This window comes from Bufo bufo, chromosome 9 (assembly GCF_905171765.1).
Source record: "Bufo bufo chromosome 9, aBufBuf1.1, whole genome shotgun sequence".
NCBI lineage: Eukaryota > Metazoa > Chordata > Amphibia > Anura > Bufonidae > Bufo > Bufo bufo.
Window position 1 is genome coordinate 192,938,562 of NC_053397.1, and position 24,109 is coordinate 192,962,670.

General features: G+C 45.0%; 1 protein-coding gene across 1 annotated transcript in view; it reads right to left on the bottom strand.

Moving 5' to 3' along the window:
• BRINP2 (BMP/retinoic acid inducible neural specific 2) overlaps window positions 1-20,502 on the bottom strand; it is a 331,421-nt gene extending 310,919 nt beyond the window's left edge. Inside the window, 1 exon segment of the mRNA XM_040407224.1 lies at window positions 20,258-20,502. Within this exon segment, the coding sequence (XP_040263158.1) occupies window positions 20,258-20,502 (245 nt within the window).
• Between the last annotated feature and the right edge of the window lie 3,607 nt (window positions 20,503-24,109).

Sequence of the window (24,109 nt, forward strand, 5' to 3'; positions counted from 1 at the left end):
CCAACACTGCCCAATATATAAAGTGCCTCATGCTTTGTGTTTAATTATAGTGAACACCTGTACGTGCTAATTGTGAGGTCAATAGCCGCATGGTTAAAAAAACTTACATCGTGGAGTATCAGGATGGCAGGCGTCTCGGCGTCCCTGGGGTCCCACTGCGCATGCCCGGTATCCCGGATACCGGCGTACACAAAGAGAAGACGCAACCGGAAGTGACGTCTATCCCGATGTGCACGCCAGCATCCCGGCACCTCCCCCAGGGCATGACGAAATGGAGGGCGGCGTCTCCCGAACGGGAGCAGGGACTCCTAAGCCACACTGAGGGATTCCTTCACTGTACAGTGATCTTCTGCATAGACCTCAGTGGGACTCGGCGCCCTCCCCTCTTCAGAGCAGGGGGTGCCTGGTTTAATGCTCGGTTTCTCCGATTGACTTCCATTGTGCTCTGGGGGTTGTGCTTTTTATATATAGTTTTACGTGGGATTTCTGGTTATTCTAGGTAAGATAAGTGCACATGTAATGCCCTGGAGCAGGGTTACTTTGAAGTCTGGGCATTTGTGGACATTTGCCTATTTCCCCTATGAAACTTCCTTCTTTATTTCACTTTAAAGAGTTAACTTGCATTGACTTATATTGTTTAATACTATTTAGCTGCATTTATATGTATGCTGTGATATATATCCTGTTCATTTGCAATGAATTTGCGAGGCTCTGTGGAAAGGATTAATAAACACTGAGAGATTTTTGGGACTTTGAATGAGAAACTGTTAATTTTCCACTGCCACCATAGGGATTAAAGAAGAGCATGTTTGGAGGGAAAAAGCCAGACTTGTTTATCACCAAGACCAGACAGACTGACCTTTTGAATGTCTTGTTTAGCTCTGTTGTTAAGTCTGAAAACCTGTTTGTGTCTGGAAAAACTGCTGTGTCATTGCCATTGAGTATAATTGAAGCTCTAATGTAAGTATATTACATACGGATTTGAAACATTGCATTTGTTTGTGCTGAGTTTCTCCACTCCACCCCTCCCACTACAAAGTTCAAGATCAGCCAGAAACTGAATATAAGATGAGCAGTCAGAGCCCCTAGTGTTCTGCAGTTAGGGAACAATGCTTAGAAGAGGAGACTCTGCCGAACCACTTGAGTGACCAGAAGAAGACGCTGAGACGAGGATACTCTACCACAGACCTTGTGCCTCCAGTCTTTGGCCAGGGTACCAGCCTTCTGAGAGAGAGAGGGACAGCTAGCTCAGTCCTTTCCTGGGCATCAAACCCTGCTTCTGTCAGGGAGGAAACTGGAGAAACCAGCTCTATTCCTCGCCTGTATTGTTTTGCACCTGAATTTCTTCAGTAAAGAAGCACCCTGGTTTACTGCAGACCCTGACTCTCTGGACTCATTTCCCATTGGGGTGCACCACGCCTTACCATCTTTTCTGGAGAGCAACATGTGGTAACACCTGGACAATGTCCGGGAGACCCAGCATAGCATTGCGGCCACCCCAAACCTGGCCACTGTGTGAGATGGGGAAACAGCTCTCATTGTCTGAACATTGTGTTTGTTTAAATTAAGTTAAATGATCTGGACTGACATTCTGCTGTTTGGCCACAAGATGCCGCTGTTTCTAAGACACAGCTAACAGACTGCATATATTTTCATATTCAAGAGAGGTGTGGTTTTTTAGAACTTGGTAGAAGAAGCAGCAGCCATCTTAGAATTGAGCTGGACTAAGGAACTGTGTGTGAGCAGAGGATCTGATGGATCCAGGAGTGAGAGGACCCCTCAGTGACCACAGCTGCAGCTGAGTGAAGCTGATCGTTGTCCAAGACCCAGAGCCTGTCCAGGGAAAGGAGGATTGTTTCCAGGATGGCTGACAAGAGCTAAGGAACAAAGCTGCATAACCTGCGGGACTTCATGTTTGCTGGAGAAACTGGTTGTTCAGTTCAGAGTTATCAGTGGATGAAGAGCAGACCCGTGTCGGTAAGAACGCATCTCACTGCAGTGTTGGCGCCTAGAGACAGAGACCAGGCCTGTAGTTAGCTAGTTAGGGTCTCTGCTTTTTGTCAGGTCTAAAGTGTTGCTACTGGTACTACAAGGACTCAATTACTTAAAGGGACATTGCACATTTGAGAGCTGATAAACACCCCCATGAACTCTTTCCAGTTCAGTGTTTTGCTCAGGAGTAATAATCAGGCACGTGCTACCGGACTAGTTATGGGAGGGGGAATACTATAGCGCACGGTAAGATTGTAAACTATTGTGTTGCACTGCAGGCTAGCCCCTACTAAGCACCCAAAAAATTGTTTGTGTTTGCTTCCGGGTAATAGTAGGTACTGTGAGGCAGTTTTAGTTGTGCCCGCCCATAGGTAAATTACTGCAAAATTTCCTCAGGCATCCATCAGAGGGCACCGTGCTGTGCAACACAGGGGTCTCAGCCTTTAGGCTGGGTGTATATAAATATATTTTATGTTCTCAGCATTTGTGGTTGTGATTATTACCACGCGTTAGTAAAATTGTGTTTTGGCAAAAGCTGGTGTTGGGGTTGTTTTCCTTGTTCATGACTGGGGGGCCCACCCTGGTACACGGCTTACAACTGCACACACAGTGAGCACTGCTTTTCATATACTGTATATGCTGAGAAAAACACCCAATGTATATATTAAACATATCATAGGCTGCTATTGATTCAATGGCCGCCAAAAGAGTGTTCTCTTGGCCTCAACTGCATGGACGTACGGGCCGCAGCGGGCTCTAACAATAAAATGAAGACCGCACTATTCAGTCGCTCTGTCTTGTTAATGGCTGCACAGCACCTTCAATACTGCATGGCCATTAACAATACAGACTAACTAAACAGTGTGGTCTTCATTAATTTAGTTAGAGTCCACTGCAGTCCGTACATCTGTGTGGCACTTGAACGCAACACGACCAGGTGACAAGAACCACACGACCGCGCAGTGTGGTCATGCCCTAAAGATCTAAATGGCAAACTTTGTCTGCATGTAGACATCATCACATACCATGTTGCATGGCAAATTTCATCTTCTGTTTTTATCACCTTCATGCTTGCACAGATCAGTGCGCCTCAATTCTACGGGTGCACCGATCTGTGAGAACCATTTCCCTGTGTGAGAACTGATCTGAGAACAGTGCACTGCAATCTACATATGTTTACCTGCATCATACCAACCGGTGTACAAACCAGTGACTGTAGACATTTCCGGTACCCTGAGCAGATATCCATAAAATCAAAGATTTTTTTTTTTTTTAAATACCTTCATCTTTTAACCATTTCGTAGGTTTTCTGTGTTTCAAGTAAAGATAGAGAACAATTAAAGGGTTTATCCCATTATTAACATAAAAATGGAAATCATACATAATCTAGTACATACCAACCTCTTTCTACCAAAATTTAAACCATCCCGGTACCTAACATGGATCCAGAGGTCTCTCCATTCATTGCTCTAATTGTTCTGCTAGATTTATTTCAAGTTATCAGCTTAGGGGGCATGTCATTTTTCAGAGGGTGTGTCCTGTCTGTTGCAGCCAATGGCAGTTAAAGGATGAACCTGAGCATGTGCTACCACCTCAGTGATCAGGACAGAGAAAATAGAAAAAGAGCAAACAGCAGGTGGCGCTATACAGATAGATTTCATTGAATAACTCAGTAGCTAATTACATACAATTACAAAAGTATTCAGATCCAGTTGCTGGTTTACAAATTGTAGATTATTGTTCATGGTAAAACCCTTTTAATCGGACTACTGGTACACATTGTGGCCACTCTTTCCAGGATATGAATGCCACATTTGTCTCCTTATGCTGTAATACATCCATGCACTCGAATCATGCCACTCAGCACCTTGGCAAAGTTGGGTGACTAGCTCTACAGGTGATGGCAGAATCAGATCTTCTTATGAAACACCCTAGTTTATATGACCACCATACGCTCACAATGGTTGGCAGGTAGAGGGTTTATCACCCTATTCCATTCCTCTTGGTAAGAGTGAGATGGTCCTACTTCCTACCAGTAGTGGTAGTTCCTGTTCAAACAGCAAAAGGAGAGGAAGTACATGCAAGAGCTCCTGCTCCAAGGGACCTTAACTAGATTTCCTGTGAGACCCTTACTCCAGGAAGGTTACCAGAATCCAGATTTCCCAAAAGCTACAGTGGATAAATTCAGCAGAGTGATCAGCAAAACCACACCTTCACAAACCCTGCTGCTGGTGAGGGAAAACAGGTCAGACATCCATCACCTAGAATAACCAGCAGGCCATACCAACTTCAAGCCTATATCACACGGTGGATACCTAAATCCACAAGAGCCTGCAAGTGCCATACATTTCCATCCAACCAGCCACCATACCTCTGCACTTTGAACTGCTACACGTGCCACAAATTATTCTCTGCACTAAGTAAAGAGAGACTTTTGTTCTTCTGGCCACCTTTCCAATGCAACGATCCAGAAGAATAAACAGCCTGAAAGAGAGCAGACCATCACACAATATCTCATCAGGGCAACTACCACTCCCATCTTCTGCATTGGCTCCTCAGGGGCTTGCTGCATGAACTCCCTATATAATCTAATAAGTGCCTATCATTCTCATGCACCCTGTATTCCATGCCCGAATATGTCTTCTGCACAATTATCTGCAGATTTCATCTCTGTGTATACAGTGTGGTGTTAAGCTGGTTGCAGGTATAATCATATGGCCACAACTACAATCCCATAAAAAAAGTCCTCTGTCCAGGGTAGCCTAAGATAAGTAGCTACCAGTAGCAACCAGACACTTCTGGAGCCACATATATAGGAGATATATGTGATTCCGTGGTTTTCAGACTGCAAAACTGATACGGTTGTGTAAGTATAGCCTAATCCTCAGCTGTGACTTTTCCAGGCCAGAGGTACATCCTTGTGCACGCTGATTTGTGGCAAACAACCCTCATTTGGCACTTAATTGTGACCTGGCACCAACCACCCCGTGTGTCCTGGTCTGTGACTGCAGCAAGCCCTTAGGTGAAATGCTGTTAGGCAGATAGCAATAGCGGTGGATATGCTTCTGGTAGTAGTACTAACAGTTCACAGTAGCAAACTCCCCTTCTGGCTCTCCCTAGGGCCATGCATTGACTGGAGGGTGCACCCTTTCTTCCCTTGGGGCACTCCCTGGAGTTGGGTCTCCTGTCTGGTGTTAGGCGGGGTGCCCTTGATTTGAGGTGTTTTTCTGGGTGCAAGTCGTAGTACTCCCTGAGGCTAACTCCAAGCACTTGGCTATCACTTGGCTATCTTTTCAAAATAACCACAGGCATGCTGTACTGTCCTTATTAACTCCTTCTGCAGTTACCAGGCTGAGAAGTGCAGAAACAAAGCCTTTCTGCCATAAATGAGCAAATATGCATCTTGTGGTCTGAAGTCAACGCTGCATGATGCATGATAATTCTGGACTTTCTAAGATGACTGGTCTTTTTCTCTCAAGGGTCCTTTTCCTTGTCAAGATCCTCTGAACTTTAGTCTAGCTCTGATGAGCTTGCACATGTACAGATGTAGCAGGGTTAACACACAAACTCTTAACTCAAATTTCTTAACTCATCGTGTTATCTTGAATCAAAAGCCATTGAAAAGCAATTGAAGGTGTTTGCTTAACGCATTTAGTTTAGATAGCACGTCTCATAAAGCATGTGTGTTAACTCTACTACATCTGTAGGTTTTCTCCATTGCTTTGCTAGACTTACAATCACTACCCAGGGGGTGGACCAAGTCCATCACCCTGGTAACCTAAGCATTCTGCCAAGGTTAGCCCTATGTTTTCCATACATTGCTATGAATGTACACAGTGCACAGAAAGACAGGTATTACAACAACTTATCAGAACAAAGTGGCACACTGAAATACTGAATGACAATTATCTCACTTTGTGTACTGATCTGTGACTAACACCATTTTAGGTGCACTGATATGCGACCGTTACCTTTCTGTGTGCAGTGATGCATGACTACGACCTCCTTGTGTGTGATGCTATATGACTATGTCCTCGCTGTGTGCTATCATGTGTGACAGTGGTCTCCATGTGTGCTTTGGTCTGTGACTGTCACCTTTCTGAGAGCTGGATCTGTGATTATTTCCTCCTTGGGTGTGTTTATCAATGACCAATACTAACTGATAAGTCTGTGACTAGTAACACACCGGATACACTAATCTTTCGTCTCTCCATTTATGTTTACAGATTAGTGCCTACAATATTCACAATGTGTGCCCTGATCTGTTACTATGACCTTCTTGTCTGCAGTAATCTATAACTATGATCACCATTTGTGTACCGATCTGGGCAAACCAAAAACCTATGTGCTAATATCCTGACCTGTCTGCACTGATCTGTCACCTCCCTGTGTGCACTGATCTATGACTGTCACCTCCCTGTGTGCACTGATCTGTGACTGTCACCTCCCTGTGTGCACTGATCTGTGACTGTCACCTCCCTGTGTGCACTGATCTGTGACTATCACCTTCTTGTGTGCACTGATCTATGACTATCACCTTCTTGTGTGCACTGATCTGTGACTGTCACCTTCTTGTGTGCACTGATCTATGACTATCACCTCCCTGTGTGCACTGATCTATGACTATCACCTCCCTGTGTGCACTGATCTATGACTATCACCTTCCTGTGTGCACTGATCTATGACTATCACCTCCCTGTGTGCACTGATCTATGACTATCACCTCCCTGTGTGCACTGATCTGTGACTGTCACCTCCCTGTGTGCACTGATCTATGACTGTCACCTCTTTGTGTGCACTGATATGACTGTCACCTTCTTGTGTGCACTGATCTGTGACTGTCACCTCCCTGTGTGCACTGATCTGTGACTATCACCTCCCTGTGTGCACCGATCTATGACTGTCACCTCTTTGTGTGCACTAATCTATAACTATCACCTCCCTGTGTGCACTGATCTATGACTGTCACCCCCCTGTGTGCACTGATCTGACTGTCACCTCCCTGTGTGCACCGATCTGTGACTATCACCTCCCTGTGTGCACCGATCTATGACTGTCACCTCTTTGTGTGCACTAATCTATAACTATCACCTCCCTGTGTGCACTGATCTGTGACTGTCACCCCCCTGTGTGCACTGATCTGTGACTATCACCTCCCTGTGTGCACCGATCTATGACTGTCACCTCTTTGTGTGCACTAATCTATAACTATCACCTCCCTGTGTGCACTGATCTATGACTGTCACCCCCCCTGTGTGCACTGATCTATGACTGTCACCTTCTTCTGTGCACTGATCTGCGACTGTCACCTCCCTGTGTGCAGTGATATGACTGTCACCTTCTTGTGTGCCCTGATCTATGACTGTCACCTTCTTGTGTGCACTGATCTATGACTATCACCTTCTTGTGTGCACTGATCTGTGACTGTCACCTTCTTGTGTGCACTGATCTGCGACTGTCACCTCCCTGTGTGCACTGATCTGTGACTGTCACCTCCCTGTGTGCACTGATCTATGACTGTCACCTCCCTGTGTGCACTGATCTATGACTGTCACCTCCCTGTGTGCCCTGATCTATGACTGTCACCTTCTTGTGTGCACTGATCTATGACTGTCACCTCCCTGTGTGCACTGATCTATGACTATCACCTCCCTGTGTGCACTGATCTATGACTGTCACCTTCTTGTGTGCACTGATCTATGACTGTCACCTCCCTGTGTGCACTGATCTATGACTGTCACCTCCCTGTGTGCACTGATCTGTGACTGTCACCTCCCTGTGTGCACTGATCTATGACTGTCACCTCCCTGTGTGCACTGATCTGTGACTGTCACCTCCCTGTGTGCACTGATCTATGACTGTCACCTCCCTGTGTGCACTGATCTATGACTATCACCTCCCTGTGTGCACTGATCTATGACTATCACCTCCCTGTGTGCAGTGATATGACTGTCACCTTCTTGTGTGCACTGATCTATGACTGTCACCTTCTTGTGTGCACTGATCTATGACTGTCACCTTCTTGTGTGCACTGATCTATGACTGTCACCTCCCTGTGTGCACTGATCTATGACTATCACCTCCCTGTGTGCACTGATCTATGACTGTCACCTCCCTGTGTGCCCTGATCTATGACTGTCACCTTCTTGTGTGCACTGATCTATGACTGTCACCTCCCTGTGTGCACTGATCTATGACTATCACCTCCCTGTGTGCACTGATCTATGACTGTCACCTTCTTGTGTGCACTGATCTATGACTGTCACCTCCCTGTGTGCACTGATCTATGACTGTCACCTCCCTGTGTGCACTGATCTGTGACTGTCACCTCCCTGTGTGCACTGATCTATGACTGTCACCTTCTTGTGTGCACTGATCTATGACTGTCACCTTCTTGTGTGCACTGATCTATGACTGTCACCTCCCTGTGTGCACTGATCTATGACTGTCACCTCCCTGTGTGCACTGATCTGTGACTGTCACCTCCCTGTGTGCACTGATCTATGACTGTCACCTCCCTGTGTGCACTGATCTGTGACTGTCACCTCCCTGTGTGCACTGATCTATGACTATCACCTCCCTGTGTGCAGTGATATGACTGTCACCTTCTTGTGTGCACTGATCTATGACTATCACCTTCTTGTGTGCACTGATCTATGACTGTCACCTCCCTGTGTGCACTGATCTATGACTGTCACCTCCCTGTGTGCACTGATCTATGACTGTCACCTCCCTGTGTGCACTGATCTGTGACTGTCACCTCCCTGTGTGCACTGATCTATGACTGTCACCTCCCTGTGTGCACTGATCTATGACTATCACCTCCCTGTGTGCAGTGATATGACTGTCACCTTCTTGTGTGCACTGATCTATGACTGTCACCTCCCTGTGTGCACTGATCTATGACTGTCCCCTCCCTGTGTGCACTGATCTGTGACTGTCACCTCCCTGTGTGCACTGATCTATGACTGATCTGTGACTGTCACCTTCTTGTGTGCACTGATCTATGACTGTCACCTTCTTGTGTGCACTGATCTATGACTGTCACCTCCCTGTGTGCAGTGATCTATGACTGTCACCCCACTGTGTGCCCTGATCTGTGACTGTCACCTCCCTGTGTGCACTGATCTATGACTGTCACCTCCCTGTGTGCACTGATCTATGACTGTCACCTCCCTGTGTGCACTGATCTGTGACTGTCACCTCCCTGTGTGCACTGATCTATGACTGTCACCTCCCTGTGTGCACCGATCTATGACTGTCACCTCCCTGTGTGCACTGATCTGTGACTGTCACCTCCCTGTGTGCACTGATCTATGACTATCACCTCCCTGTGTGCAGTGATATGACTGTCACCTTCTTGTGTGCACTGATCTATGACTGTCACCTTCTTGTGTGCACTGATCTATGACTGTCACCTCCCTGTGTGCAGTGATCTATGACTGTCACCCCACTGTGTGCCCTGATCTGTGACTGTCACCTCCCTGTGTGCACTGATCTATGACTGTCACCTCCCTGTGTGCACTGATCTATGACTGTCACCTCCCTGTGTGCACTGATCTATGACTATCACCTCCCTGTGTGCACTGATCTATGACTATCACCTCCCTGTGTGCACTGATCTATGACTGATCTGTGACTGTCACCTCCCTGTGTGCACTGATCTATGATTATCAGCTCCTCATATACATTAACCTTTGATCCCAGTCCTATGTGTGCACTGAGCTGTCAGACTCAGCATATCCGTGCTGCTCTGTTAATTGCAGTTCCTGTCCCTGTCATTGCCAGTTCTCGGATTTCGACCTTCCATTGTATACGGCTCCTCTGCCCTGTCCCCCATCTCTGCAGCTGCACATCCTCCCTGCGTGCAGTTCTGTAAATACTCTGTTCTTGCACACACAGCTTTACTTTCATGCTTTCTGTCATCCACTGCTGATCAGCATGCAGCACATGATTCGCCATTCCAAATCTAGAATATTTCTGACAGGTCGATCCCTGGGAGTGCAGCTCAGTGATTTCTGACTTCCGCTGTCCATAGCTCTGCGCAGTAACACTACTGACACCTGCCTGTGTAGTGACAAGTTGTCAGTGAACCCTGTTTCCTCTTGACCCCCCTTTACTTGCACGTGGATAAGTAGATTCCCTTCTATCGTCTGCCCGCGTCAAGGAGAGTGGTATAGAGAACCCTAAATTTTGCATCATTTCTTGTGGGGGAAGATCTGTATGTTCATCATGAAGAGGATAATTTAGTTATATGTTCAGTGCTGACAAGGGTCAGAAAAGAAAAGAGAGTGGACCCCATGACGAAACCCGACGGACCCCTTTATAAGTTAGCTGGGTCTAACGGGCGCTGTTTGTATACGCTGTGCGGTGGATCCGTCACAGCTTCAATTCTATTTTTCTGCTCCTAGGATGGAACGGAAAAAATTTAATTCCTAATGCAGATGTGACCTCACGAGATAATTAAAGGCCCCTTTACTCTGGCCAAGCGTCGGCCGGGTAATCACTAATAAGTGTTTGTAGGAACGCCTGTTAGCGATTATCTGGCAGTGTAAAGTTGCCGCCGATTACCAGATTAACCCCGTAAGTTCATCAGTTAATATGATTGTTTGTGCGCTCCCCTAAACCATATCATTGTTTGCCGGCAGCAGATCATGCTATCTAAACAGCGTCTCCTGCGGGCAAACAATGATTGTGTATGGGGACGAGCGATGGCATCAGCGATCACTACTCCCCACACTGTGGAGGAGATCGCTCCGTGTAAATGTCTCCTCCAATGCCGAGCAGGCGATTGCCGGGAAGGAACTCTTCCTTCCCAAAAATCATCTGCTACATCTAGCAGTGTAAAGAGACCTTAAAAGAATTGTGCAAGAATGGGAAGGGTTTTGGCAACCCCCCATTCCCCATTCTGCCAGACGTGCAAAAACTTTAATCTAAAAAAGGGTTGTGCAAGAATGGTGGCGGGACGACCCCCAACTCCCCATTTTGCCAGACACGCAAAAGGAAGATGACCTACCTGCTTCCTGGCGCTGGCTCCCCTCTCCTTCTCCTCCAGGTCTGAAATGCTCCACTGAGCTCCATCAATCTCAACGTACGGTTGACATCACCGCAGCCAATCACTGGCCACTGATGATGATGACGAAAGCGGAGCAGGACACCACTGCAGCCAGTAATTGAAACCTGATTTTGTAGATTGATGAAGCCCAGAGGAGCATTGCAGGCCTGGAGGAGAAGGAGCGGGGAGCTAGTGCCGGGAGCAGGCTAGTGATCTTCCTTTTGCAGGTTTGGCAGAATGGAGAGTTGGGTCGTTCGCTCCCCCCCCCCCCTCCCTTCCCACCATTCTTGCACAACCCCTTTAAGATAGGTGATACAATGTATTTATGAAGTTTGTCTACTTTTTCTGCCTTATTAATGATCTTGTAGAAGGCTTGCATAGTGAAATATAAATTTTCGCAGATGACACTAAACTGTGTAAAGTAATTTACACTGAAGAGGACAGTATATGACTACAGAGGGATCTGGATAGATTGGAGGCTTGGGCAGATACGTGGCAGATGAGGTTTAACACAAATGTAAAGTAATGCACATGGGAAGGAATAATGCAAGTCACCCGTACATACTAAATGGTAAAACACTCGGTAAGGCTACTTTCTCACTTGCGGCAGTGTGAGCCGGGGGGCAGTTCCGTTGTCGGAACTGGCCGCTGGATCCGCCGATCTGCCGCTGACTGAAAGCATTTGTGAGACGGATCTGGATGCGGATCCGTCTCACAAAAGCATTGCAAGAACGGATCCGTCTTGTATCTTTTTTCACATTTTTACCGGTCTGTGCAGGACGGATGCGGCATTCCGGTATTTTGAATGCCGGATCTGGAACTAATACATTCCTATGGGATCCGGCATTTAGGCATATCTTCAGTTTTTTTCGCCGGAGATAAAACCGTAGCATGCTTTTAGGTTTTATCTTTTGCCTGATCAGTCAAAACTACTGAACTACTGAACTGAAGACATCCTGATGCATCCTGAACAGATTGCTCTCCATTCAGAATGCATGAGGATAAAACTGATCAGTTCCTTTCCGGTATAGAGCCCCTAGGACGGAACTCTATGCCGGAAAAGAAAAACGCTGGTGTGAAAGTACCCTAACACTGACATGGAAAAGGATCTAGGAATTTTAATAAACAGCAAACTAAACAGCAAAAACCAGTGTCAGGCAGCTGCTGCCAAGGCCAACAAGATAATGGGTTGCATCAAAAGGGGCATAGATGCCTGTGATGAGAACATAGTCCTACCACTTTACAAATCGCTAGTCAGACCACACAAGGTAGACATAGCAGAGCTGGAGAGGGTCCAGAGGAGGGCAACTAAAGTAATAACTGGAATGGGGCAACTACAGTACCCTGAAAGATTATCAAAATTAGGGCTATTCACGTTAGAAAAAAGACGACTGAGGGGAGATCTAATTACTATGTATAAATATATCAGGGGTCAGTACAGAGATCTATCCCATCAGCTATTTATCCCCAGGACTGTGACGAGGGGACATCCTCTGCGTCTGGAGGAAAGAAGGTTTGTACACAAACATAGAAGAGGATTCTTTACGGTAAGAGCAGTGAGACTATGGAACTCTCTGCCTGAGGAGGTGGTGATGGTGAGGACAATAAAGGAATTCAAGAGGGGCCTGGATGTATTTCTGGAGTGTAATAATATTACAGGCTATAGCTACTAGAGAGGGGTCGTTGATCCGGGAGTTATTCTGATTGCCTGATTGGAGTCGGGAAGGAATTATTTATTCCCCTAAAGTGGGGAAAATAGGCTTCTACCTCACAGGGTTTTTTTTTGCCTTCCTCTGGATCAACTTGCAGGATGACAGGCCGAACTGGATGGACAAATGTTTTTTTTTGGCCTTATGTACTATGTTACTATGTTACTTTATGTTACTACATCCATACTCAAAAGGGTTTTTAAAACTGGACCTGTGATTGAAGACAGTTTCACTGTGTTACCGATGGAATGGCTGAGATTCTGAAATACCACTTTCACCTCATTGCACTTTACAACCCAATGCCTAAATGTCAGAGCTGTTCAGGGCTAGATGGGGATGAAGAATATAGTTCACCTTTTGATCTTGTAATATTGGTTTGTTTGCATTAATGTTTTTGCACAGGTTCAGCTATTAACACTCCATTTGAGACAGGTAAAGAAGACCTATCACCTCTCCTGACATGTCTGTTTTAGAAAAACTACTTGTAATAACAATTTCGGAGCATCTACTGTTTTAACTCTATGTTGTACCATTCCTTTATTATTACTGCTAGAAGTTATGAGTGAATCGCCAACCGTTTGCAATCGAGGTCCAGATGGGTGTTACTAGTTGGGAGTCTGACACTGGCAGCACTGATTGGAAGCATTACATGACTTTGCAGAGACACACCCTCAACTGGTGACATCCATCTGGAACTTCACTGCAGACTGCTGGCGATTGATTCATAAGCTTCTAGAAGGAATAACAGGGGAATGTCACAACATAGAGTCATAAGAATAGATGGTCCAGAACTGTTATTACATGGGGAGCGTAAGTGTTTACTAAGGACCTCTTTAAAATGAAGCTCCACTTTCAAAATGTTCTGTCTCTCTTTCTGAATTTTCAAAATTAATGGGGGAGATGCTGCATATGAGATTGAGGTGGACCATTTCCTAAGCCCCACCCCAAAAAAGTTTGCCCTCAGTTCCTTAGTTCTAAACTTCATGAGAGAATCTGCACTTTAAAGGCTATATACACCTTTGGGGCCATTTTTTTAAATTGTTATTGCATTGTATTATTATATTGTATTATTATTATTATTATATTGTATTATTATTATATTGTATTATTGCATTATTATTGCATTTTTATTAGTGCATTGTACTCATTATGAGCTAAAAATCACTTTTTTCAATTGGTCTTTATTAAAAACTTGTCCTTTTTTCGCTTCTCTAGTAACAGGATCTAAAATTTTATCTCTGTTCCGTCAGGCAGCTGACCTGAGGGCTCCTTATCTCTGACCCAAACACTCATTATAGCTCAAGTCTTATCTTACTGATAAGAATAGGGCTTAAATAAGTGTTTATGACCTTTTAGTAATTTAGAGATAAGGTTTATTAGATGACCCGCACAAAGTGAAAGTTCGATTTTCACAGCTAAACCAACAGGTAACCCTTTATGACAGAACGGCTGACTATTTTTTTTTAATAAAGACCAATTGGAAAAAATGATTTTTACCCCAAAATGAGTAAGATGCAATAAAAAAAGAATTGCTCCCAAAGGTGTACATAGCCTTTAAGAATAATTGAAAACAAGCTGCACTTAGTAATGTTATAAGACATGGAGGATGCACAAAGGATCCATATCTCAGCATTTCAGCTCTATAATGCGGGCAAAACCAATTCTCCCTCATGTCTCATTATAAGTATAGCCATCTCAGTGATAAAGCTGTAGGTAATTCATAATCTATAGATTTCCGCTGTTCCTGCTAATGCTGTACATTAAAACAAGATCCAGGATTGTTCACATGTAATAGAATAGACCATCAGCATATATTAGACCTGATGCCAGGGGAGCAGCTTGGAGGGTATGGGCGGCTCATGTGCCCTTAGTGTTGTGGGGCGCCTGTGTGGGTGCCAACAAGACACTTTGCCTTGACTGAGATATTTAGTTAAAAGGCTTGGTCAAACTGAATCTTTGCCTCGGGTGAAATTATGCAGAACCACAACTCTCCTTGACGCTATGAAGCCTATGCTGCTCAGTGATAATTAAAAGGATAATCCCCATCATGTATTTATTAAACCGCCTGATCCGCTAATTTATAAGATGAGTTGCAGATAAGGGTTTATCTAAAATGTCATAGCCAAATTGTGATGGGGCTCCCTAGTCTCCAAACACAATGATAGAATCATACCCACCACACAGGAACGCCACACGGAGGTTACACTGTTGTGTCCCGCCGTCCTTAGAGGGGTCCTACATAAGACCGCTATAACCAAGCACCGGCATTAAAGGGGTTGAATATATACACAGAACCACGCAGCAGTGAAGATTAGGCCCCTTAAGGCACACAGCAAGTTTTTTTCTGATACGGTCGATCACTGGATTACACGGAACCTGGGCTCCAACATAAGGGTACTTTCACACTTACGTTGTGAAGATACAGCAGGATCGGGAGGTCCGTGTGCAAACGGATAGCATTTGTAGACGGATCCGGATCTGTCTAACAAATGCATTAAAACACCGGATCCTTCTCTTCAGTGTCATCCGGAAAAACAGATCCGGTATTCATTTTTTTTTTGCATTTTTAAAGGTCTGCGCAGACCGCAAAATCGGATCCGTTTTGCCGGAACACTTGGTGCCGGATCTGACATTAATGAATTTCAATAGAAAATAATGCCGTGTTCCGGAATTTTGGACGGAGAAAATACCGCAGCATGCTGCGGTATTTTCTCTGGCCAAATACCGTAAAAGTAACTGAACAGAATGCATTAGGATAAAACGGATCAATTTTTTTACGGTATAGAGCCCTTAGGACGGAACTCAATACCGGAAAACTTTAACGCTAGTGTGAAAGTACCCTAAGTCAAGTTCTTAACTTCCTAAGCAACTAAGCAATTTTTTATTTATTTATTTATTTTAATTATTTTGTTATTAAAGGGGTTGTTCCACAAAACATATTTTACAGTTTTCAAACCAGCACCTGGATCTGAATACTTTTGTAATTGCATGTAATTAAAAATCTAGTATAGCCACTGAGTTATTTGATAAAATGTATCTGTATAGCGCCACCTGCTCTTTGTTTTGTTTTTTCTTATTTCTTTGTCCTGCTCACTGAGATGGCCGCACATGCTCAGTTCCATCCTTCAACTGCCTCCTGAGCTGTGATAGGGAGAGCATGGACACGCCCCCCTGAGCTGCAGCAGAAAGGACACGCCCCTTGAGCTGTCAGCTTGATATAAATCTATCAGAGCAATGAATGGGGAGATCTCTGGATCCATGTGAGGTACAGGGCTGGTGCTAGCTTTGTTAGAAAAAAATTGCCGTGTACTATATGATTTGAATTGCTTACATTAGTCATGGGACAACACCTTTAATATACCATTGCTCTAACATATTCCTCAGCACTGTACACATGAGTCTCTTTGTCCATAGTAATAAATCAGAGCATCTGGACTTGTATTTTATTTCTTGAACACATTTTGCTAGTCATGGGACTGGCTTTTTTTAAAATAGAATGACAAGTACAATGAATCTCCAGCATTAAATACCGGTGACTCAAGCTTCAAACAGCATAATCTGTTTCTTATAATTATCACTAGATCAATGATATCATGGATTCACAGATTTTCATTTAGAATAACTCAATATAAAAAGCTGAGCAACTTCCCACATACGACATTGCATTCACTTTTTTAGTCTTCCAGTATTGAGATCCGTCCTAGGGGCTCAATGCCAGAAAAAAATGCTTCAGTTTTGTCCCCATTCATCGTCAATGGGGACAAAACTGAACTGAACAGAATCCTCCAAAATGCATTCCGTTCCGTTAGGCTGGGTTCACACGGGTGTCACGTTTTGGCTCCGGATGCGTCCCGGGTGCATTGCGGCAAACCCGCGCGAGTAGGTACGCAATTTCAGTCAGTTTTTACTGCGATTGCGTTCCGTTTTTATCGCGCAATGCGTTTTGCATGCGCGTGATAAAAAACTGAATGTGTTACCCAGACCCGAACTGAAGTTCAGGTTTGGGTTCAAGGTTGTGTAGATGTTATTATTTTACAGAATGCTTAGTAGAAGTTCAATTGAGGGTTAAAAAAAAATTAAAAAATTAACTCACCTCCTCCAATTGATCGCGTAGCTGCCGGTGTTCTGCCAAATCTCTATACCCTGCGAAAAGTGCATACCGGAAGTGACGCGGCTGCACCAGAAGTGACGCGGCCGCACAGGAATCAGCTGAAGGAGGGTGTGCGTGCGCACTTAGGGGTATAGACATTTTGCAGCGCAAAATGTTTCATCAGATCTCCCTAACCCTGAATGCGCACGCGCGCACAAATCATCAGTTGCAGTTCATCCTTGCCGCAGAGCTGAGTGCTGGATACCGAGGTCACCACATAGTAGCGCTGAACTGCAACTGATGATTTGTTGGCGCCTGCGCACTCAGGGGTAGGAAGATCTGATAAAACATTTTGCGCTGCAAAATCTCTACACCCCTAAGTGCGCACGCGCGGTGTACAAAGTACTTCTATCGCGGCGCTGCAATAATTCTTTGCTAAGCCGGTGGATGTGCGCTTGCGCAGCTCCGCGCACACCCTCCTCCAGCTGATGCCTGTTCGGCTGCGTCACTTCTGCTGCAGCCGCGTCACTTCCGGTATAGACTTTTCGCAAGGTATAGAGATTTGGCAGAACACCTGTCTCCTGTTCTTTCTTCAGGGCCTGTCAAAGGACCTGTGGTGACGTCACTGAGCTCATCACATGGTCCATCACCATGGTGATGGATCATGTGATGTATCATGTGATGAGCACAGTGATGTCACCACAGGTCCTTTGACAGGTCTTGAAGAAAGAACAGGAGACTGGCAGCTACGCGATCAATTGGAGGAGATGAGTTTTTTTTTCTTCTTTTTTTTAACCCTCAATTGACCTTCTATTAAGCATTCTGTATTAAAGAATGCTATTATTTTCCCTTATAACCATGTTATAAGGGAAAATAATACAGTTGAATAGACTTTCATCTTAGCAACCAGGCGTGAAAATCGCACTGCATCCGCACTTGCTTGCAGATGCTTGTGATTTTCACGCAGCCCCATTCACTTCTATGGAGCCTGCGTTGCGTGAAAAACGCAAAATATAGAGCTTGCTGAGATTTTCACGCAACGCACAAGTGATGCGTGAAAATCACCGCTAATGTGCACAGCCCCATAGAAATGAATGGGTCCGGATTCAGTGCGGGTGCAATGCGTTCATCTCAGGCATTGCACCTGCGCGGAAATCTCGCCCGTGCGAACCCAGCCTTAGAGAGAAAACCGCTACATGTTGTAGTTTGCTTTCTGTCCTGGGATGCGGAGGACACAATCTGCCACAATAGAAAACAGATCCGCCCCCTATTAACTGTCAATGGAGTTCATGACGGATCCGTCTTGGCTGTGTTACAGATAATACAACCGGATCCGTTTATAACGGATGCAGGCGGTTGTATTATCAGTAACAGAAGCGTTTTTGCTGAACCCTGCCGTATCCAGTAAAAACGCTGGTGTGAAAGTAGCCTAATTAAGAGCTGAAAAGTCCCAGCACTCCTTGATGACTCAGTCTCTGCGCAGAACCATTTCTAGTAATTTGCCTTCTTGGAAAGGTAAACAGACAATGTACAGTAATCTGATCTATAGAAAAAACACCTGCACAGCTTTATAGGGGCTCAGCGAAACTGACAGGGGTCTGTCTGATGAAAAGATTGTTGACTGCTTCCAATAACAACCTGCAGAATTATGAATCCAGCTCTAGAAGGTAACAAGCTCTATGTCAAGATGCGTACATCATAGTTAATTCAATGTTTTTTTGACTCAACTTTTTATGTGTATGATATCAATTTACAGTAGAAAAAAGAAAATAGTGTCCACGTGGACATTTGGTTTAAGTCAACTTAATATGAAATCAGTGTAGATTTTTCACATCTGATCAGGACAATTTCAAAAGTGTTCCTACAAAACATTTATTCCTGATAATTGCCCTGATCCTCAGTCAGTGTAAAAGGGCCTTAACTTAAAGAGGACCTTTCACCGATTCTTACCCTATGAACTAACTATACAGATATGTGGAGCGGCGCCCGGGGATCTCACTGCACTTACTATTATCCCCAGGCGCCGCTCCGTTCTCCCGCTATGTCCTCCGGTATCTCCGCTCACTAAGTTATAGTAGGCAGAGATTCCAGTCACTAAGTTATGGTAGGCGGAGTCTGCCCTTGTTCTGCTGTAGCGCTGGCCAATTGCAGCGCAGAGCTCACAGCCTGGGAGGTTATTTTCTCCCAGGCTGTGAGCTCTGCAATGCGATTGGCCAGCGCTACAGCAGCACAAGGGCAGACTCCGCCTACCATAACTTTGTGACCGGAGATACCGGAGGACATAGCGGGAGAGCGGAGCGGCGCCCAGGGATAATAGTAAGTGCAGTGAGATCCCCGGGCGCCACTCTCCATGTCTGTATACTTAGTTCACATTGTCATAATCGGTGAAAGGTCCTCTTTAAAGAGGCTCTGTCAGCATGATCAACCCTATTAAACCAGACACACTGGCTGGTAGGGCTCATTATGCTGATTAAAATGATACCTTTCTTTTGTCTGTATGCTAAATAGCTGCAGAGAGTTTTATTCATATGCAAATGAGCAAGTTTTAGCACTAGGGGGTGGAACTGAATCCTTTGGGCACTTGCACACTCTCCCCTGCCCTTGATTGACAGGGCATGTTCCTATGTGCCCGCATTGCTGAGAAAAATGATGTTTTAATATAAGCAAATGAGCCTCTGGGAGCAACGGGGGCGTTGCCATTACACCCAGAGGCTCAGCTCTCTCTGCAACAGCTGCACCCTCTAAACTTTGATTAACAGGACCAGGCAGTGTAAACCTGACCACACTTGGTTCTGTCAATTAAAGTGCAGCGAGTGCAGCAGTTGCAGAGAGAGCAGAGTCTCTAGGTGTAATGGTAACGCCCCCGTTGCTCTCAGCAATGTGGCCGCATATGAACATAGGATCAACACAGATGTGCACGTCACTCAGTTTCAGGTACAGATCTGTTAACAGATTCCCTTTAAATGATATAGGTGCAGCAGTGCCAAGCCTGTAAGTGCAGTAGAGATGAGTTAGTATTTTGGCAGAACTTACATATAGGCTCACTAAGCTCAGAAAGTTAAATGACAAGTCCATCCTTGTTACATCTGTATTTTATTTATTTTTTTAAGTTTGATGGGGGAGACTGATCAAAATTGGTATAAAGGAAAACTAGCTTCACTGCCCCTAGCAACCAATCAGATTCTGCCTTTCATTTTGCAGAGCTTCTTTGGAAAATGAAAGGTGGAATCTGATTGGTTGCTATGGGCAACTAAGACAGTTTTCCTTTCAACCAGTTTTGATAAGTCTTCTCTATGCCGTGTATATGTATTTCCAAACCAGACGATATGAAATCAAGGCGCGACTGAAATGACAATAAAATGTAAACATGAAAATCACATTTCATCATAAAAGTAACCAAAGGCCTCTCACCTGTGAACGCGATACCTGGTGGTATACCCTTGTTGGTACCTCTCAGCAAAGTCCATGTATTGCTGGGCCCCATGGAACGGGCCCCTGTTACTAAGCAACCAGTCCAGTGATGCCTGACCGGATGAGGCGGCCGCGCCATGTTGCCTAGAAAGTGTGGCTGTAGCGGTTGCCAAACAAAGCATTACAGACAACCAAGTCAGCACCAGCCATGCCCAGTCAGAGCGGGTGTACCGGTGCCACCTCATGCTTCTCGGACGCAGCGAAATGCTTCATTCTCCCCCTCACACCCTCTCTCCCTGTGTGGAAACAAGAAAAAATAAAAAATTAAATCAGAGGATTGAAAATCACGGTTATCATCAGCAGCCAGCTTCCATCTAGCCCATTTCCATCTTTATGTACTGAACATTCTGGTGTTTACTTCCCGTAATCAAAAATTGACAATACTAATAGCTCAGAATTTGCTTCCCTGGGAAGTTAACATGTCCGCCATTAACACCCATTAAATGCAAAGCCCGGTCACCATGGCAGCTGTTGACAGCAGCCACAAAGCAAGTTAGTAGAAAATTTTTTTTATTTTTTTTTCAGAAGCAAATTTAATATAATTAGTTTTTTTATGAGCACCTTTAAATTTAAATCTTTAGTTAAAGGGGTTGTCCCATGAAAAAGACTCTACAGTTTTCAAACCAGCCCCTGGATCTGAATACATTTGTAATTTGAGGACCTTTCCCACTCAGCCAATCAGTGGCTGCAGCTGTGTCATGCCAGTGATTTCCCGCTGAGCCAATCACTGGCCTGACACATGACACAGCTGCGGCCACTGATTGGCTGAGTGGGAAAGGTCCTCAAACTTGTCGGGAGCCCAGAGAGAAGATACCAGGACCACACAGAGACGAAGGGGAGCAGCTGCAGACGGGACCAGGGCCAGGTGAGCATAATGTTTTCTACACAACATTAATAGAGGGGGGGTGATACGGGAGGGGGGAAATGTGCCATGGAGGGGGAGAAATGTGACATGGGGGGGTGATGTGACATGGGGGGTGAAATGTGACATGGAGGGGGAGAAATGTGACATGGGGAGAATGTGACCCTCCCCCTCCATTTCACATTTCTCCCCCTCCATGTCACATTTCTCCCCCTCCATGTCACATCACCCCCTCCTTTTTACATCACCCCCTTTGTGTAACATTTCTTTCCTCCCCCTCTATGGCACATCACCCCCCCTCCATGTCACATTTATCCCCCTCCATGTCAAATTTCTCCCCCTCAATGTCACATTTCTCCCCCTCATTTTTACATCACCCCCTCCTTTTTACATCACCCCCTTTGTGTAACATTTCTTTCCTCCCCTCCATGTCCCATGACCCCCTCCATGTCACATTTATCCCCTCCATGTCCCATTTCTCCCCCTTCCATGTCACATCACCCCCTCCGTGTCATTTCTCATCCCACCCCATGTCACATTTCTCCCCCTATGTCACATTTCTCCCCCCATGTCACATCTCTCCCCCTCCATGTCACATTCCTCCCCCTCCATGTCACATTTCTCCCCCCTCCATGTCACATCACCCCCTCCGTGTCATTTCTCATCCCACCCATGTCACATTTCTCCCCCTATGTCACATTTCTCCCGCCATGTCACATTTCTCCCCCTCCATGTCACATTTCTCCCCCTCAATGTCACATTTCTCCCCCTCAATGTCACATTTCTCCCCCTCAATGTCACATTTCTCCCCCTCCATGTCACATTTCTCCCCCTCCATGTCACATTTCTCCCCCCTCCATATCACATCACCCCCTCCATGTCCCATTTCTCCATGGGCGCCAAAATGTAGCTTTGCTTGTGTTGGCAAAAATCCGGCCCTGGATCCATGTGAGGTACAGGGCTGGTTCTAGCTTTCTTAGAAAGAGATTGACATGTTCCATATGATCACCACGAGCAGCAAAAATAAGCATTTTCATTGTGTAATTGCATGCAGTTCAATAAATTTTCGTTCCATGAGAATACAGGTCTAGTTTGGTGTAGATGGCCATATCTTTTCAAGGGTTTTCATAGTAGTCCTCGTCTAGTTTGAAGGGGCTGTGCCGACATTAAAAGGGTTTTCCAAGATTTTTCTATTGATGACCTATCCTAAGGATAGATCATCAGAATCTGAACAGTGGGGGTCAGACACCTGGGACCTCCACCGATCAGCTGTTTGAGAAGATACTGGCGCTCCTGTGAGTGCTTCTGCCTTCTCAAACAGCTGATCGCAGGGGGTCCCAGATGTCTCACCCCCACAGTTCAGATACTGATGATCTATTCTGAGGATAGGTCATCAGTATACAAATCTTGGAAAACCCCTTTAAATGTTATATTAATATCACTCTGCATAAAAAAAAAACTATTCACTTTTGTAATCATTCTGTTGCAAAAATGCTTCACTTATGAAATATTCTCTTTACTTTATTTGAATGCGCCCCCTGGTGTTTCATCTGTATATTAATGTCCACCTCCAACAACTGAGATAGCCGCACATGCTCAGTTCCATCGTTCAACTTCCAACACCTATGTCTAGGGTTAGAAGCTGTGACAGTTACAAGAAGAGAGCAGCAATACAAAGGAAAGAATGCCTGTGAAAGGACACGCCCCCAGAGCTGTGATGGGAAGAAAGCTGCCGTGGAATGAACAAATTTGCTGAGAAAGGACACGCCCCTCAGCTGCCTGAAGATAATCTAGCAGAGCCATTGGAGCAGCGAATTGGGAGATCTCTGGAACCATGTGACTGGTTCTAGTTTTGTTAGAAAGAGATTGTCATGTGCTATATGATGTCTGATTTTCATTTTTTACATCAATCATGGCATAACCCCTTTAACTTCACAAATAGGCTGCAAATATAAACCATAAGAATCTAAAAGCGTTTAATGGGCTGTAATTTTCTGTATGAAGTAATGTGCAGGTCCACCTACTGAGGTGGTCACCATTGCTCAATTCCATCTTTCAGCTGCCACCAGCCAGTCTACTCTTAGAAGCTATGACAGTTAGGGCTCATGCACACGATGTAAAAAACGGATCCGCAAAAAATGCGGATGAAGTCCATGTGCATGCCATATTTCGCGGAACGGAACAGCTGGCCCATAATTGAACAGTACTATCCTTCTCCGTAATGCGGACAATAATAGGACATGTTATATTTTTTTTTGCGGAACGGACATATGGAAACGGAATGCACACGGAATAACTTTAATTTTTCATGCAGACCCATTGAAATGAATGGTTCTGCATACAGTCCGCAAAAAGAAAAAGAAAATGGAACGGACACGAAAAGAAAATACATTTGTGCGCATGAGGCCTTAAAGGGAGAGAGCTGCAGCAGAAGGGACATATCGCCCGGGAAAAGACACATACCCTGAAAAAGGACACACCCCCTGAGCTGCCAGCCTAAAGAAAATCTAGCAGAGCTATTGGAGCAATGAATGTGGAGATCTCCGGATCCATGTGAGGTACAGGGCTGGTTCTAGCTTTGTTAGAAAGAGATTGGCATGTACTAGATGATGATTTTCATTTTTACATCAGTTATGGGATAACCCCTTTAACTTCACAAATTGGTTGGAAATATAAACTATGAAAATTTGAAAAGCTTAATGGGCCGCAATTTTATGCATGAAGTATCCTATTTTCATCTGGTTTTATTGCACTTATCCCTTTGTCTGGTTTTCACATAATTAGACAAGTATGTGAAAAAAAACAAAAGGGCGAGAAAAATCAATTTTACCTGTTGGCAGCGCGCTTCTCAGTGAAATGGGCATTAGGTAAACAACAAGATACTATTACTTTGTAAAAAAAAAACACTTTTGGATATTGAGTGTTTTGTT